At 43.2% G+C, this 16,995-nt stretch overlaps 1 protein-coding gene across 8 annotated transcripts in view; it reads right to left on the minus strand.

Annotated features, from left to right (window-relative positions):
• Positions 1-16,995, minus strand: part of SMARCA2 (SWI/SNF related, matrix associated, actin dependent regulator of chromatin, subfamily a, member 2) — a 176,510-nt gene that overhangs the window by 14,092 nt on the left and 145,423 nt on the right. For 5 of the 8 annotated variants that reach the window (XM_040246315.1, XM_040246455.1, XM_040246377.1 and 2 more), the window contains one exon: positions 15,484-15,701. In XM_040246315.1, the coding sequence (XP_040102249.1) occupies positions 15,484-15,701 (218 nt within the window). Of the gene's footprint in view, positions 1-6,886; positions 6,941-15,483; positions 15,702-16,995 lie in introns of all 8 variants that reach the window. The other 3 variants (XM_040245954.1, XM_040246098.1, XM_040246002.1) reach the window with 1 other exon arrangement.

Below are 16,995 nucleotides of genomic sequence, written 5' to 3' on the forward strand. Positions count from 1 at the left end.
TAAAAAAAAAAAAAAAAGAAGAAGAAGGCAGCCTGACAGAGTTTTGAATTCTTGGCATTTCTTTCTCAAACTTAAGCTGCACAAATGCTTTTTCAATATACCTTCTCAAATACTTTTTTTCTTCACTGCCAGGAAGTTTTTTTCCCCTAAAGTACAGAACAATGGACTAATTGTACAATGATTTGCAGAAGGTGTTCCATTTCTTATCCTACCCCCAAGGCATTTTCCATTATGTCATTTTATACATTTAAGGCTTGAGCAGAAATTATTATTTCCAAGTGTGCTGTTTGCCATGGCAAAAGTGATACCTGCCCCCTCCTCCAAAATGGTCTGATTTCCCACCTATTTCATACAACAGTCTATCACAGAATAAGAAATGTGATCCTATAAGATGTAGGGAGTGGAGAAGGAGAATAACCTAAAATACAAAGATAAAGGAACCCACTGCATTTAACAGAGTTTGCAGGTGCTGGTAGGCAAACACATTTCCTCTCGAGGTCAAAGAGACACCTGGCTATGCTGTCACGGTACATGAGATGAAAAAGCCCTATATGCCACTATGCTAATGGTGGTTTGCAAGTCCTGCATGTAGAGTTTACATGCTTACACACACACACACACACACACACACACACACACACACTTTGCTTTGCTGTGCTTTATCTGGGGGCCAGTTTTTTTCTCCCATTACCTCCACACACACACACATACACACACACACTTTGCTTTGCTGTGCTTTATCTGGGGGCCAGTTTTTCTCCCATTACCTCCACAAACAGAATGGCAAGAATTTCACATCTCTACTACTGTGACTTTAAAATGATGACTACAGACATTATAAATGTCACATAAATATCAGGCCTACCTCTGATTACAGTTTAGGTAAAGCTGGAAGAGTGCATAAGACTGTAATACTAGCTTAGAAACCTACTCCTTTAAAATGCTGCCTGCTGCTGCTGCTGCTAAATCGCTTCAGTCATGTCCGACTCTCTGACCCCAGAAACAGCCGCCCACCAGGCTCCCCCTTCCCTGGGATTCTCTAGGCAAGAACACTGGAGTGGGTTGCCATTTCCTTCTCCAATGCATGAAAGGGAAAAGTGAAAGTGAAGTTGCTCAGTCGTGTCCGACTCTTAGCGACCCCATGGACTGCAGCCTATCGGGCTCCTCCATCCATGGGATTTTCCAGGCAAGAGTACTGGAGTGGTGTGCCATCACCTTCTCCGAAAATGCTGGCTAGTATGTGTTTAATGCTAGTGGTTAAGGGTCCTTTAAAAAAATTTTTTTTGGCTGCTTCATGATTTGTGTTTTTACCTACCAAAGCTGATCTACCGACAAGAATTCCTAATGCATACTTCTGGAAAGTAATCTTAACTAAAGCTGAAATAGATTTTGTTTATAATTTTTTATATTTAATGAATGAATATAAAAGTGTATGGTTTTCTTGCCTCCATAAGAAGATTTCATCATGATTTAGAACACCCACTTGTAGTTGGAAAGGTTTCACAGAAAATTATTAGAGTCCTAAAGGGGTCAAACATGGGAAATCATTTCAGAAGAAAACCATAAAAACTGGGTCAGCATTGAAGGGCAGTAGGTGGAAGCATGTGTCTTTTTATAGGGTCAGATTCCTATAGGGTTTAGTAAATACCATTTAAAAATGCACTTAGATCTGAGTAGCACTCTGCTTATCCGGGAAGCCCCCAGAGACCTGAGCCAGTCATATAGTAGGGGTCAGAGCACCTGCGCTCTGCACTCTCTACTGAGGCCTCTCATCCAAATCTTACTGAATACTGACAGACAATACTATAACTCCCAACAGGCTTGAGAATCTGACTTCCCGGCTTCTTGAGGCGTATAGGAGGTAATACCAAAAGAGAATGGGATGTGGGCTGACTTGCTTTTGGTAATGGAATGGATAGCTGTGAAAATTACCTCAAGGGTTGTTTAAGGACTAGATATATAATGTGCCTATCAACCAAAATGAGGTTACCCCAGGTTTATGCAAGGTAAATGCTCCAAAGTTAGGAGACTTAAAGGGCTCATTCAGTTCAATAAGAAAAGCACCAAGGCTTTAACAAGTCTTCAGTGCAATCATACTCTGATGTACGGTTTTGTGATTGGTAATCTACTCTAGGCAGAAATATGGATAAAGATATATACATATGTATATTATATGTACATGTAAAGATGTTCATCACAGGATTATTTAAAATAAGGCAGCCAATATGCTAAACAATTAGGGGAAAAAAATAAGTGAGGGAATGCTAGAATCTAAAATTATGTAGTTTTAAATTACGTGCCTTAAAAGACAGGAAAAATGCTCAGTATGACATTCAATGGAAAAAAACCAACAGGATATCAAATTGTAAATGCAATACACATTCAACTAGGTTTTTTAAAAGGCATGAACTAAGGACCAGAAGGAGAAATGTCAGAGAATAAATAAACATTAATAATAATGTGCTCTTGTTCAACAAAATGAAGATTTACAATCTAATATGATTTGGAACCATACTGTCATCCATAAATAAAGTAGACCTCAAACACTTTCCCAGGTTACCTTCTTTGCAAGCATGCTGTAAGTCAAAAATCTAATTTGATTTTTCCCAGAGAAACGTTGTCTGAGGGGCATAGGACCAAGTGTTATTTATGTCACCGTAAACAGCACAGTTCATCACCTGGCACCTTTTAATCCTTTCATATAAAGCCAAATAAATAGAATAATAGAACAATAATTCCATAAATTTTCTATCTTAAAAAAGTAGATTTTAACAGAATCTACTGTATAAAGTTCCTATCTATTCCTTCAGAATTTTCTCATTGAACTTACAACGAAGTAAGTTCCCACTGAACTTGCAGCAAAGCAGAGGCGATGGCCAGGACATGAGGTTTGGAGTGTTATTTATTTATTGTGTATTTGGACAAGCATTTTGAGGAGACGACTGAGAAGATTCATCATCTGCCACTTGGCTTTTTAGAAGCATTGACTCAGGCCATCTAGTTTCCTCTTCCTTTCTTTCCCACGACACTTCATCACAGCAGGTGGAGGCACGGAATTCTAACTGTCCACCTGTCTCAGTGAGACGCTGCTTCCTTGCTCAGCTTTTGTCACCTCATCTTGGAGACTCAGAAGTGACTCGAAGGAAGCCTTCCTTTCCAAAGGTAAGAACCCACCTTCCCTTCCACTGAATATTCTGTCCTTCGATTTCTCCCCAGGTCTCTAACTTCGTAATGTGTAAAAAAAAAAACGCTTCAAAGCTTTTGGCTGAATTGTGATCAAGCTCAAAAAGCACAAAGCTTTTGCAGGCAAACAAAATCAAATGGCTCTCTACCTGAGCTGCAGATACCAAATGTCACTCTGTTAAAGGGGTGTGCCTGTTTGTTGTAGCAAGCGCCCCAAGTGTGCTTTTTCCTCTAATGGCCGTTTTAGGAAATTCTTAAGGAAGACACGTGAGGTGTGATTCTAAAGAAACGAGGCGGATATTTTTCCTATGGATATACAAGAACATTTATGCCTAATAACTGGCCTCTTTCAGAATGATCCGTTTTAAAATCAAAAGACAGAGAGTGGTTTTGAAGACAGCTTATCAGACCTGTAAGAAAATCAGTTTCCTTGCTTCTAGCTGGGGCTTTTTCCCCTGCCTCAGAGAGAGGTCGCTTGTGCTGGCTGTCCTGAAGCTTTGAGAGGCAGAGACCCTGGGCTCCTGGGCTAGGCTGAAGCTCGGAGCCCCGGGGAGGCCTTCTGTGCCTCAGAAAGCGGATGGGCCAAGTTTATTTGTGGGCTGCCCACCTGCTGTACATGGTTAAAATTGGCTGAGCATCATTAATAAGTGTCAAGTCACCAGGAGGCAAAGAGCGGCATATCCCAGTACACATCTGAGAGTATCAGTACCGTTTAAGGAGGACAAAATTAAGTCCTGGTATCCACATTTCCCTGAGCTGACTCTCAGGACTAAATGCAACTTCTGAGCCCTCATTTCCCGATACCATACGTGTGCCCTATGGAAGACAAGCTTAATGGATCATTAACAGTGTTCCCTGGACGGGGGGCTTCGCTGGTTAAATGAGTTCAGGGAATGCTGAGTTAAAGGAAGTTCAATTGGCTACTTTGTAGCAAAACACCTCAGGGGCTTTAACCACAGTGCGAATTCTCCAAGAAGCCCCAGGACTAGAATCCGAGGACTATACTCTTGAGAAAAAGCATTGCCAGGGACATCACCTGAGGCTCTGATTTCCTCACTCACACTGCTAGTACACTAGTCCTCGGTCGCTCAGTCGTGTCCAATTCTTTGTGACCCCATGGACCCATGGACCGTAGCCTGCCAGGCTCCTCTGTCTATGGGATTCTCCAGGCAAGAAGACTGGCGTGGGTTGCCATGCCCTCTCCCTGGGGAAAATACAAGACAGACTGCCAGCCCTGTCTCTGAGCCCACAGTGCCCAAACTGAGTAAGTGAAGAAAGGTTCTTCACCTAGAACTAAAATTCTCTGAGTGTCTCCACTTGGTCATGCTTGTATTTCATGGCAATTTCTCTGTAATCTAATTAAATGAAAAGGGTCCTGCTTGAGCCTGAGGTCTGGTCACAGCTTCCCTCCCCCATTTAAAGAAATACCGAATGTCTGGTGCCAATGTTGCTAAAAATAAATTTTGTCTAAAAGAGCTTCTTGGCTGGTCCTTAAGGGATAGTCAATACTAACAACATAATCACAACATTAAGGGCTGTTAATAGCCATGAGAGAGTTTAGATTTCCTAGGATGGAGTATGTACCACAGGCCATCTTCTTTTTCAGCCCTATTTCTCTAAATGTAAATTTCACCAGATCCACTTACCACTCAGGACAGAGAACCAGGAGTTTATAAAGTTCCCCTCCAGCTCACATCTGGGCTGCCCCAAAGTCCTGTGAATCACACCTCTGAGTACTTGTCCTCTTGCTTTCACACCTGCCACCCTGTCCAGTGCTATGCCCCGCTTCCCTTGCACCTGATGATCAGTCATACTGAGAGGTGTACGGTCTCTAGAAAGGGTCCCGCTTTTCTTTACCTCCTCCCTGGCTGCCTAACATAGATGGGCCTCCTCACTTCGCTACCCCCACCTCGCTTCCCCCACCCCACCCCTAGCTACTTTGGGGGGATTTATACTCCCCCCACAAGCCACCGACTGACTTGGCTTCTGCCGCGCCTACCCTCTCACCTGGCATGTACACTCGATTCAGACGATAGATCTGTGTTATTCCCTTATATAACTCTTTCCAACTATGCTTTAAGGCATTTCATTTTACTCATCCCTCCCCCGCCTCATTCTCAATACTTACACAGAGACTGACATGTAGAAAATGCTCAGTGCTTTTGAACACATGGAGGGATTTTTTTTAAGAATTTTTAAAAATTAATCATAATGCAAGCTCTGAACAACATGTCTCAAACTCGGGCTTCTGGGGAGAAGCAGCATACGTGCCAGACAGATTTGGAAGAGTCCCGAGGAAGCAAACGTCACCCCTTTCTATGCCTCTGGAAGCTGCAGTTTAAATGTATCTTCAGTCAAAAGATTTATCTGGGTCCTAACTATATACGGTCATGTCGTCTCCTCAGAAAGCCTAGGCATGACCCTGGGGGCTCTTAATACCCTTTAAAGTTATTAATCCTCTTTTCATGGTCACATGACTATATTGATGGGACCCAGGCAGTGGGGTGAAGGAGCTTCTGCCTGTTCCTGTTTACCGCACCAGGCATTTAGCCTACATTATGCCTTTTAGACCATAAAGCTTCCTTTCTACATCCTGATGGTAGAAATATTTACCATCTTGGTTCATATCAAGATTCCAGAAGTCAAGTGTTTCTTGTTTCACTTCTGAAATTTGAACTCAGACCGAGTTCTTTCTCACAGTGGCAAAAACAGAACACCATTCTTGACACCTCTTAGTACCCAGTATGGTTTGTGTGTCTGGCTTCCAGGACTGATCACTGTTAACTAAGAAATACCAAAAAAAAAAAAAAAAAATGACAATCTTGTCCAACAGCTTCATCTCCATACAGATATAGGGGGTATGAATCACCCCGACCTTCAACCTCCCTATACAGAGGGACTACCACAGCCGGTGACGGTAATCTGCTCTGCAACGCTGCTTGGATTCTTCTTCCTTCTGGCCCCAAACTGGGGGGAAAAGCGCCGTAAGGGACATTACTGAGGCAACTGACAAAGTGGAACACAATGGCAAAATACGGTATAGATATATATTTTTTTAAGTACAGGCTGACCAAAAAGGGGAAGAAGTTATTTTCACTATACTAACAACTCCTCAACCTTTGTAATGGGTGCACACCCCTCTCTCCCAACCGACATCCTCTCATTGTCACAAAGTCTCCAGGAGAAAAGCATTTCTGCTCTCCACCCGACAAAAGCAGAGCCACACGAAGGTTAAACAGGCTGCTTAGACCACAGGCGACGGGTAAGCCTGGAAGTCGCGCCCTGAACCCAAGCTGGTGACACTCTCCGCACAGGGTCGGCCAGCGGGGGGCGCGCGCGCACACAGTGCTTTCCATTAAGCTCCGAACCGAGACAGCGCAGAGCTAAGAGGCCCGCGGGATGGGAGGCAGAAGCCGCGCTCAGAGAGGAGGGGAAGCGACAGAAACCCATGTTTGGTGGGAGGGTCCCGCTGGTGGCAGCTCCCGATGCCTTTGTAAGAAGCGCATTTACAGGATGGACACGCCCAAATGGAAACACAGCACGAACAAAAGCCGCAACAGGTGCTCGAGAACGTCTGTGCCTCCATCGCCCACTACAAGGAGGGATGATCAGGAGGCCATCGGAGGGGTCTGCTTCGAAGGCCGGGTGGTGGGCCAAGGGGTACCTGTATTTAGAGACACAGGAATACAAGACAGATCCTGACCTGTTTCCTTCTATTTCCAACTGAGAATTACTGGGCACCTTCTCCACGTTACACCTGCGGTAGAGTAGAAAGAACACTCGAGTCAGAAGACCTGGGTCCTCATCCCAGCCCGGCTCCTTCCTCCTAGGCTGGCGACCTCTGGCGGTTCCTGTCACACTTCATGCCTCAGTATAATCGCCTACCTGCCTTGCCCACCTCAGGGGATCGCTGGCAAGATGCTGGGGACTCTTCCTGCCTCTTCCAAACAAGTCAGTGCCTGCTACTCCGGTCCCATCTCCCTCTACACATTTCCATCAGTTGTGCTAGAAGCAGTGGGAGACAGGAGCATTTGCTTGGGGGGTGTGGGGGTGACCTAAGGAAGGCAGCTTTAGCCTGCCCGAGTCTAGCTCCTCATTTGTAAAATGGGGTGAGTACTTACCTCAGACAGTTGTGCCCATCAGATAGGATGCTGTACTTTGCTACAGCGGTCAGCACCCAGAGGGGGCCCTGAACCCCTGACTCGGTTTCTGAGCACCATCTTGGTAGTCAGATTACAGAGTTAATCTCTAGCTGATCTTCAACTGGAAATGACAACCACCACACAAGAGAGGGCCCTGGCCTCTAGGGAAAGCCTCTTCAGTTGAGGATTTTGAAACTGCCCCTCTGGTGTCCCTCTGTGTGGTGGCAGACAAGTAGGCTTCCCTGGTGGCTCAGATGGTAAAGAATCTCCCTGCAATGCAGGAGACCCAGGTTCGATCCCTGGGTCAGGAAGATCCCCTGGAGAAGGGAATGGCTACCCACTCCAGTATTCTTGCCTGGAGAATTCCCTGGACAGAGGAGCCTGGTGGACTACAGTCCATGGGATTGCAAAGAGTCAGACATGACTGACTAACACTTGCACTTTTTTTCAGAGAAGCAGCTGAGACGTGTGACACGCCTGGGAAAACCCCCCATCCCCTCTAGGTCTTACTCCAGGCATAGATGGTGCCTTTGGCATACAGAGCCCATGTATAGCCACGTACACATCCATCCTCAGGGACACTGCCCACTCTGCCCCAGGGGAGCGGGAAGCAAGGCCGAGAGGGCGAAGCATAAACCCAGGAGAGAGGAACCAAAGTACAAGACTGCTGGAAAAGCAGAGTCCGCTGGAAGGCGTGACACACAAAGGAAAGCTGCATGGTGGAAAACGAAGTCAAGAAGGTCCTAGGGCCAGATCATGGAAGACTGTCTTTCCCACGGTAGGAAGTTTGGTCACCATCGGTGCGATGAGGAGCTACTGCGAGTTCTTAAGTAACCATCTGACAAGAGGGATTCCATGTCTCTGAGAGAAGGCAGGCCGTCCCACCCACAGCCAGTGATGAGGGTGCGGGCCTGATGCAGACAGAGGCTGAGGGCACAGAAGCAGTGAAGGGCCTGGGAGAAATGCGGAGGAAACTCTGTGTGTAAGGGGATGTGAGGAAGAAGGCACAGAACTGGGACTGCTCTTTTCATGACACATTTGGGATCTTGGGTTGGTGATGGTCTTAACCAAGGGGATATAGAAGCTGAAACAGACTATATGGTGTCACAATATGTAAGAGTGAAGAACATTCTGGGAATGACATATAGCATGGTAGACGCATCACAGGACACGCAGCAGATAGCCTGGAGAAGGGTGGGTGCATGGTTCCTGGACCTGAGACTGACCGAGATGACAGCTCATCGGGGAAGGGAGGCTCTGAACAGAGGAGATACCAACAGAATAATTTCAAATGGTTCTGTTAAGGAGTGTGGAAGGACAGACCTATGTGGGTCAGCAACCTGACTGGGAAAAAAGTTCAAACAAAACAAAAAAGCTTATTAAATAATGGTATGATTTGGCTTTAAAAATGTACACTGTGCTCAGTCTGTGTCCAGCTCTTTGCAACCCCATGGACTGTGGCCCACCAGGCTCCTTTGTCCATGGGATTTCCCAGGCAAGAACACTGGAATGGATTGCCATTTCCTTCTCCAGGGGAAAAACGTATGTTCCTACAAATGTATCTTAAAAGACAGTATGAACACTGGTGTGATTAGTCCATCTTGGATGGAAGCCTCAGGATGATGATAACTGAGGGAAAGCCTTTGACATCGTAAATACCTAAATGCACTCCAGGTAGAGCACTCTGGAAAGAAAATATTGAAAGAAGAAAAGGCAACTTTTTAATGGAAGAGTCTATCCCTTCTGGAGTGTGGGTTGACTATATGTGGCCCTTTAAAACAGTAGCCCAGCCTCACTCATTAGGGAAATGCTACAAGAGACTCTCCATTTGTAAAAAGGAGTCTGTGTACAGGAATTAAACAAGTACTCTTGGTCCTTGGGTCTGCGGTTTCCCAAGTCCTTTAAAAGGTACTATAATGTACTAGGGTAAAAATGCTGGCTCTCTTGTCCCAGGTAAATGTGATAATGATGTATATTTTTCCCCTAAAAGGAATCATGTGTGTGCATGCTCAGTCACTCAGTCATGTCCAACTCTTTGCTACCCCATGGACTGTAGCCCTCCAGATTCCTTTCTCCACGGAATTTTCCAGGCAAGGATATTGGAGTGGGTTGCCATTTCCTCCTCCAGGGGATCTTCCCGACCTAGCAAATGAACCCATGTCTCCCACATTGCAGGCAGATTCTTTACCACTGAGCCACCTGGGAAGCCCCCAAAGGGACCATAAACACCAGATAATGTTATCATAGTCTTATATAAGGGGCTCTCATGACCCCTACTTCCCAGAAATCCCCTGGCCGCTTGCCTGTTCAGAACCGTCTCCCCCACCGCAGGCAAACTAGCGGAAGCAAGTACCGTGAGTTTTTTAACCCTCTGGCACTCAAGGCTGGAAAGGAGGTGGGCGAGGGGTGGGGGTGGGGGAGTGCCATTAATATTTCCAGGATCAATAAATGATTTTCTACAATGTGGGGAGAGCTAAGATTCAGAACATGCTGAAGCTTTCCACCAATCCTAAAGATATCATCAGGGTTTATTAAAACGTGGGTCAAGAAGAAGACAGACTAGCCTTGGGGAAGAGAGCAGAGCCTGAAGGGCATCAGGGAGAAAAGAGCCCTTCGGCCACCCCTGGATGCCCCGCTGGGTACCAGGGTTAGGCAGGTGTCTCTCACCTCCCTGCTGCTTCCCAAGTCCCTCTGCAGGGCTGCACCTGAAGTCCAGACCCTCTGGAGACAGCAGGCCCCCTCCTCAAGGAATGCTCCTGCCAGTCTTCAAACAGCTGCTAGAGGAGGAGGAGGTGCCAATAACCTCCTCATACTCTGTTTCCAGATTCTTCAGGAATGTGAACAATGCTCAGATTTGAAAAGCAAGGCATAAGAAATGTCAGACAAAAGCTACTGATAGGAGAGTAGATAGAGCCTATCAAGCCACTTCAGATGAGTTCAAGTGTCCAGTTGCAAACTAATTACATCCTGAAAGAGTAAGTAGATTGCTTCTGCTAATGATGTTTAAGAAATCACAGAGAATAGAAACAGAATCAGGAGACTAGAGATAAGCAAATGTCCCGCTTTCAAAAGGAGACGGGAAACTCGAGAGGGCTGTGCTTGATGTGGACCTCAGGTCAAAATTTTGGAGAAATTATTCAGATGCCACAGGGCTATTTAGAGAAGATAAATAACATCATTAAGTACTGGTAGGGGGTCTCTGAGAGAAAGCCATGGCAAGCTAACCTCATTTCATTCTTTCAGCAGGGTTTCTAGGTTGATGGATTGGGGAGGCCAGAAACACAGTATATCTTGGGTTTAACTTTTTTTGATAACCTTGAGAAAGGAGAGATGAGTGTAGGTGACATGATAGCATGGCCATGTAAAGTTCACAGATGGTCTATGAACTTTAAAGATTACTGATTAATAAATGCACCTCAACCTTAAGTGATTTTCAGGGGCATGTTTTAGAGGACGTGTCCTTTGCCCTCTAGAAGTTTCTCGGCAATAGCTTATAGCAAACCTCTGGATGAGAGCAACAACTTGGGAAAACAAGTCAACGTGTCTTTTTTTTTTTTTTTTTTAAGGCATAAAACTCAGTGTTACATCAATGGACTAGAATAATGGGACAAAAATCAGTAAGATGAAACTAGATAGGAATAAGAATAAGTAGATATAGGATAAAAACAAAAGTCAAAGGGTTAGCTGAAGGCTAACCTTGGCAGCATTCATGTGAGAAAAGAAATGTGTGTATACGCTGCAGGGGAGTGAGTTTTTCAGCAAGCTATGTTTTCAATGGGAGTTAACTCTGAGTCAAGGTTGGTGGAGAAAGTTAACACATTCCTGAGTGATGGTAACAGAATTTTGGTGTCCAGAAAAAGAAGGCTACCAAGCATCCTGCAACTAGCCGCCATGGGAATCCTTCTGGAGTTCTGGGTGCCATGTTCTTAATGGGACACGAAGGAAGCAAACTGTGTCTAAGGAGGGGGACGAGGGTGGCCCAAGTCCAGGCTTCACTCAGACTGCAAAGTGAGGCGTTTCAACTTGAAGGAGAATGGCCTGAGGCTGATATGTTTATGCATATTTTAAAGGCTATTTCTCAGAATGAGAAGACAGACGCTCTGAAGGTCCAAGCAGAACAAATAGCTAGAAGTCAGAGGGCTGAGTCTGTCTTAATATAGGAAATGCCTGTCGTGTTTAGGGCTGTCCTTTGGTGTCGCGAATGGCTTCCTGACACAGTGAGCTGAGGCTGGGCGTGTCCACATGAGGTTAGGTGATAGTCTGCTGGGGGCGACACACGGAGACACAGCCGGGAAACTGGAGCAGACAGAGCTGAAACCCCTTCAGTGCTAAGAATCCCCTCTAGGAAACTCCCTCCTTATCTAAGTAACTATTAGCCATGCCTCTAGACTTGGAATAGCTCCACCAGACCCCATTCTTCACCATCTTTTTCTCCATCTCTTCACAGGGGCGATTTTAGAGGGTACAGATGTAGACTGGGATAAGTCCCATTTCCAAGAAGTAAAGACCCTTAGGTTAAATATCATATTAACTGAGAGTACAATTTTAAAAGCTTTCTATGTAAGCATGCTTAATAAATCAAAACAAAGCTTTCCAACGCTACTTCGTATCAAGTTTTCTACTGGAGATATAAAATGGTGAGAATGGTGATAATAGACCAGTGCTACCTCTAGTAGAGACTACTGCAGAAAGATTTCATATTTGTGTCACATAGAATTATTGGCTTTTTTCTGGGTTGGGGGGGTGTCACATTTTTTAAAAGTACCTCCCTAAAAAAATTAGGTCTGGCACTGAAAACAAAAGCAATAAGTAGATACTTAAATTACCCTTGTTCTTTTTAAAAATATAAAGCTACATCTGTCCCGAAATCATGCAAGAACTTTGGGGGAAAAAAAAGAAGACTGTCTCCTAAGAGCTAATTAATTCTTATATATTAGTTAAATATAGATGCCAGTTCTTATTTAATATTCTATTAATCTTCAGGACTGTCAGAGCCCTAACATTTGACTGAGGTGATGGGAAGGAGGTTAGTCCAGGTGGTATTTCTTTCACAGGTAGGTTGAATTACTATATTAGTCACTGACTTTACTGGTGCAAAAATCTCAACACATGGAGAAGTACATTTCTCGGCAGCATTTTCTAAAACCAAAAATATGATGTATCTAATTAAAGGCGCTCCTAATTTGAGTGACTCCTACTTGAGTGCCAAATTTGGTAAGAGACATAAAAAACATAGAGTAAGCCTTTTTTCTAGAGGATGACTAACACGAAATGCATATGAAACATGTAGAATGTACTTCCCAGAACATACCTAAATGTGCATGCTAATAGAATAGGTACTTTAAGGAAAAGTAAAATAAATAAAACCAATGAAAGAGGAAAAAAATGATTCAATGCCTGCATGTTGAAATATTTAAATATCCTCTCTTTGTAGTACAACCAAAGGCATGCTCCATCATCAGTCCCAGTGAAACTGCATGTTCCTGGTTTTGGAAATAACAGTATGAAAACTGTATGAGCAAGGACATTTTCTTTATGGTGCTCAGAGCTCCGCTCACCCACCTGATTTGCTATAAATAGTCTGAAAGGCTGATTATTAATAATTAAACTGTTCAAAGAGCTATATTAACTCATCAAATCCTCCTAACACCTCTAGAAGGAGGTACAGTAATCATTCCATTCTGTGGATGAAGAAACTGAGGGTCAGGGAGGTTAAGTCAGTTGCCCAGCTGCCCCACAGGCAGTAAATGGTGGAGTTCAGATTGGAATACAGGTAGTTAAGCCAAGGCCAGAGTCTAAACTACTGGGCTATGCTTAGCTGAGGTTTAAGGGACAGAACTTCATATGACTCTGTATTTGGGGGTGGTTTTTGGAAAAGTTGTCAGCCTATGGCCCTGTGCATCAGCAAATCACAAACCCAAAAGGTTACGGAGCTGGCAGGTGATCTAAGGGAGTGAAATGAGCCAGGAACGAAAAATACAATGATCAATGACAACCGACGCTCCACACTGAAGGGATGACAGCAGCCGGTGGGGATGGTGGCCATCCAGAGAGGGACAGCCCACGGGGGAGTGGGGGCGATGGCCACTTCTCTGCTCCGACGGGTACCTTAGAGGAGCCTAGGGACAGTGCTGCTGCCAGACGTTCAGGTGTTTCAAAAAAGGTGGTGATGCTGGTGGGACGTTTTATAAGAATTCTCACTAGATTTATGCGCTTGCTTTAAAACAGAAAGGAAAAAAGAAAGATGAAACAAACAATCTGTTGGCAGTATGTGGTTCACCGGGTGGTGACCTCTTTTATCCCGTGAAAGGAGGAGACAGCCATCACCTGGAATAAAAGGACTTTCTAAACCTCCAAGGACTTCCGTGGCTCTTCTCAGTGAGCAGACCCAGGCTCACTCAGCAGGTGATGAACACAATGCCTGTTAAACATCAAGGCACACCTGGTCAAAGCCACAGACGTGTCTCTCCAGAGACAAAGGCAAAAAGGTAGAGGTATATGCAGAGTGACACCCTCTACTTATTTCTCTCTATACCAGGAGCTAATACATAAGGTGTAAGTGTCCAAACTGACTTCCTGGAAACCATTTCTGCCTCCAGCCAACCTACCAGTATAGCCAAGAAGGGACAGAGACTTGACAAAGAGAATGACTGATGCTCGGTCTACAAGTCTGCATGTTCACCTGGGCAAAGAATGATCTCATGGCCAAACTTCCTTTCCTAGATCACTGTCACCCCCCCGGGTCAATGAACATCTTATCCAGACGTGATGTAACGGGGCCGCCCTTTGTGGCCACTTTAGAATTCTCAAAGGAAATGACTTTTAAAAAAAAAAGGAAAAGAAAATAGTGCAAACAGTAAGTAGAAGGGAACCCGAGACGCCTGGGAGGTAAAGAGGAGCAAGAAATTCAGACTCTCTTCACACACATTTGCTCCTATTCCCCTTTCACCATTTTCTGAGAAGTCTTTATATTTTCTGTAAGGAGCTGTTAATAAAACCCCATGGTTGAAAATTTCCTGCTTGTTCCACTTCATCTTTATGATGAGGTTTTCTTCCTCTTATAAAAACATGTGATAAAGTTACAATGAAGGACTAAAAGCACAACTTGTTTGTGGTAAACAATTCCAGGTATACAGAGCAACAGAGTTAATGTCAAACATTTCTGGTAGCTAGAAACTGATTCATGTCACTATGAAACCTAGAGACATAAAATGTGTTTTTTCTCATCAGTTTTTTCAACTGAAATGAGATGTGATCTTATTAAAATTGCATCACATGATTACTGAATAGAAACCAAATCAACTAACCAAAATGTAGCCTAATTTATCAACTACATACAGCTGCCTGACACCCCAAAACATCTTTACTTTGGTTTTCAAATAATTGTTTACTGTTTAAAAATGGCCTGGAGATAGTGTCTGGTACAGATTTCTCAAAGTTTACATTCAAAAGTTCCTTTATCTCATGAAAAAGAGATAAAGTTGCTGGAAAACCATCCTCTTTAGGTAGGGTTATTAGGAAGAAGGAGATGGTTTGAACAAGTGCTCAGAAATTTATATGGAAGGATTGGAAAGAGAATAAAATTATACCTTTGGCTTGAGTTGTTAGAGGGGAAAAAAAGTCTTAGCATATTTAAGGTGAATATTCACGTTAAGACTTTGTTTTAAACCAAACCGATGCTTCCATCAAAATACCTTGGAAGGAAAGAAGAAATGGTATTTTGATGGAAGCGTCGGTTTGGTTTATAACAAAGTCTTAACATGAATATTCACTTTAAATATGCTGACTTTTTTCCCCTCTAACAACTCAAGCCAAAGGTATAATTTCACTCTCTTTCCAATCCTTCCATATAAATGATGGTATTTTGGAAATCCCTTAGGGTTTTGTTTTGTTTTTTAATTTTGTCATCTAAACTCCTATTTCCAAATATCTTACATAATACCGTACATCATACAAGATGTAAATATCTTACATCATACAAAATATCAAGTGTAGCCTCTCTAAATTGGGTCCAAGTTTACTGATACCCCTGGAGCAAAAACCATAAAACGGGAGGTAGAAAGGGCCTTAGAACCCAGGGTGCACCCTAACAGAGCGTGCTCTGCAGGTGGCAGCACGCGTGGTGAAGACGACAGAGGTGAGGGACTGAGGTGCTCACCTGTCTTTGTAGTTTATCACAGTGTCAATGATAGCATTCATCTGCTTCGTCAGTTTAGGGGGATTTGGTGACAGCTTCTCAGCTGGAGGGCGACCTCTCCTCTTCTTGGCCTTCTCCACATCTTCTTTTGCAGGATCTTTATCCACGTTTCTTCGTCTTTTTCGCTTCTTAAGCCGGACTTCCTCTTCCATTTCTTCCAAATTGCCGTCTTCAATGGCCTGTTAATTGGAAATGAAGGAGAAAAATTCAAGACAAGAGAATACTAAAAAGAAAAAAAAATTAGATAATTAGAATAAAATGAAACAAACAAACAAAGTAGAAATTAACAGTAATCAGTGAAGTAAGAATAAAAATAGAAAACCACCATATTGGATAAATGTATCTTTAACCCAAGTCTTATTTCCTGATCAAAAATACACGAAGGCCCGAAACACTAATAGCAAAGAATGTGACAAATATGAAGAGGTTTATACATTTAAGTGTTTGAAGATAACTAAAACCAAATGACATTTCAGCTCGATGTGGGAAAAAAACCTTTATTGTCTTATTTCTGTAGAGAGTCAAAGGTAAACTGAAACAAGGGGTGAATAAGGAAAAAATTTCCCTAAGATTGCATCCTTACATTCATATAAGCTTTGACCTTCTCTTCTTTGAGGTTTTAAATCAATTTATTCATGATTCACAACATAAGTCAAAATTCCATCCAGATTTTCTTCTAACATAGCAATTAGTAAACAAGAAACGGGAAGTACAAAGCCACATTCCTGGGTAAACGCACTTAAATCATCCGATAAAGAACACACACACTCACAAACAAAAAACACTTTTTTCCAATTACCTGCAAACGCTTGCTTTAAACCAGAGCCAGCAGCACTAATGCAGAGAGATAATAAAATAGCTATAAAAACAACCAGGTATAAGAAGAAACCTGTTCATAAAGGGCTAAGAGATCCATGTGACAGACCCAGAAGTTTAAACTTTTTTTTCCCCTCCTGGTTAATCTCAAAACTTAAGGAAAATAAAGGGAAAGGAAAAACTGCAAAGAAAAAAACAGCAATAGATAAGACAAAATTTGACCATGGAAAAGAAAATTTTTAAAAAGACCTTTAAATTGCATATCAAGATTGGTTTCTCACACAAAATAACTGATGTTGTTATTTGTTCCTCCTGCCTCTCAATATTGCCTCCAGTATGCAAATGCTAATCAATCCTTTCTCGTAGCTGAAAAGAGCTCTAATCATAAGGCAATTACCTTCATTTCTCCACAGCACCAAACATGGCTAATATTTATGATCATGTGAGTATAACAATCAATATAAAGAGTGATTACAGCTCAGACATAATTTCTTTCACTTATGTACAATGCCTTCTGAAAAAGAAAGGTTTTGTGAAGAAAACCTGGTGCAGAACACAAAACAACCTGGCATGTTAAAAATGCCAGTGGGATTTCGAAAAGAAAAAAATAGGCTTTCTATGCATCTTCCAATGTGCAAACCCAGAGAAGCAACATGC

This window comes from Oryx dammah, unplaced genomic scaffold (assembly GCF_014754425.2).
Source record: "Oryx dammah isolate SB20612 unplaced genomic scaffold, SCBI_Odam_1.1 HiC_scaffold_1, whole genome shotgun sequence".
NCBI classification, from domain to species: Eukaryota; Metazoa; Chordata; class Mammalia; order Artiodactyla; family Bovidae; genus Oryx; species Oryx dammah.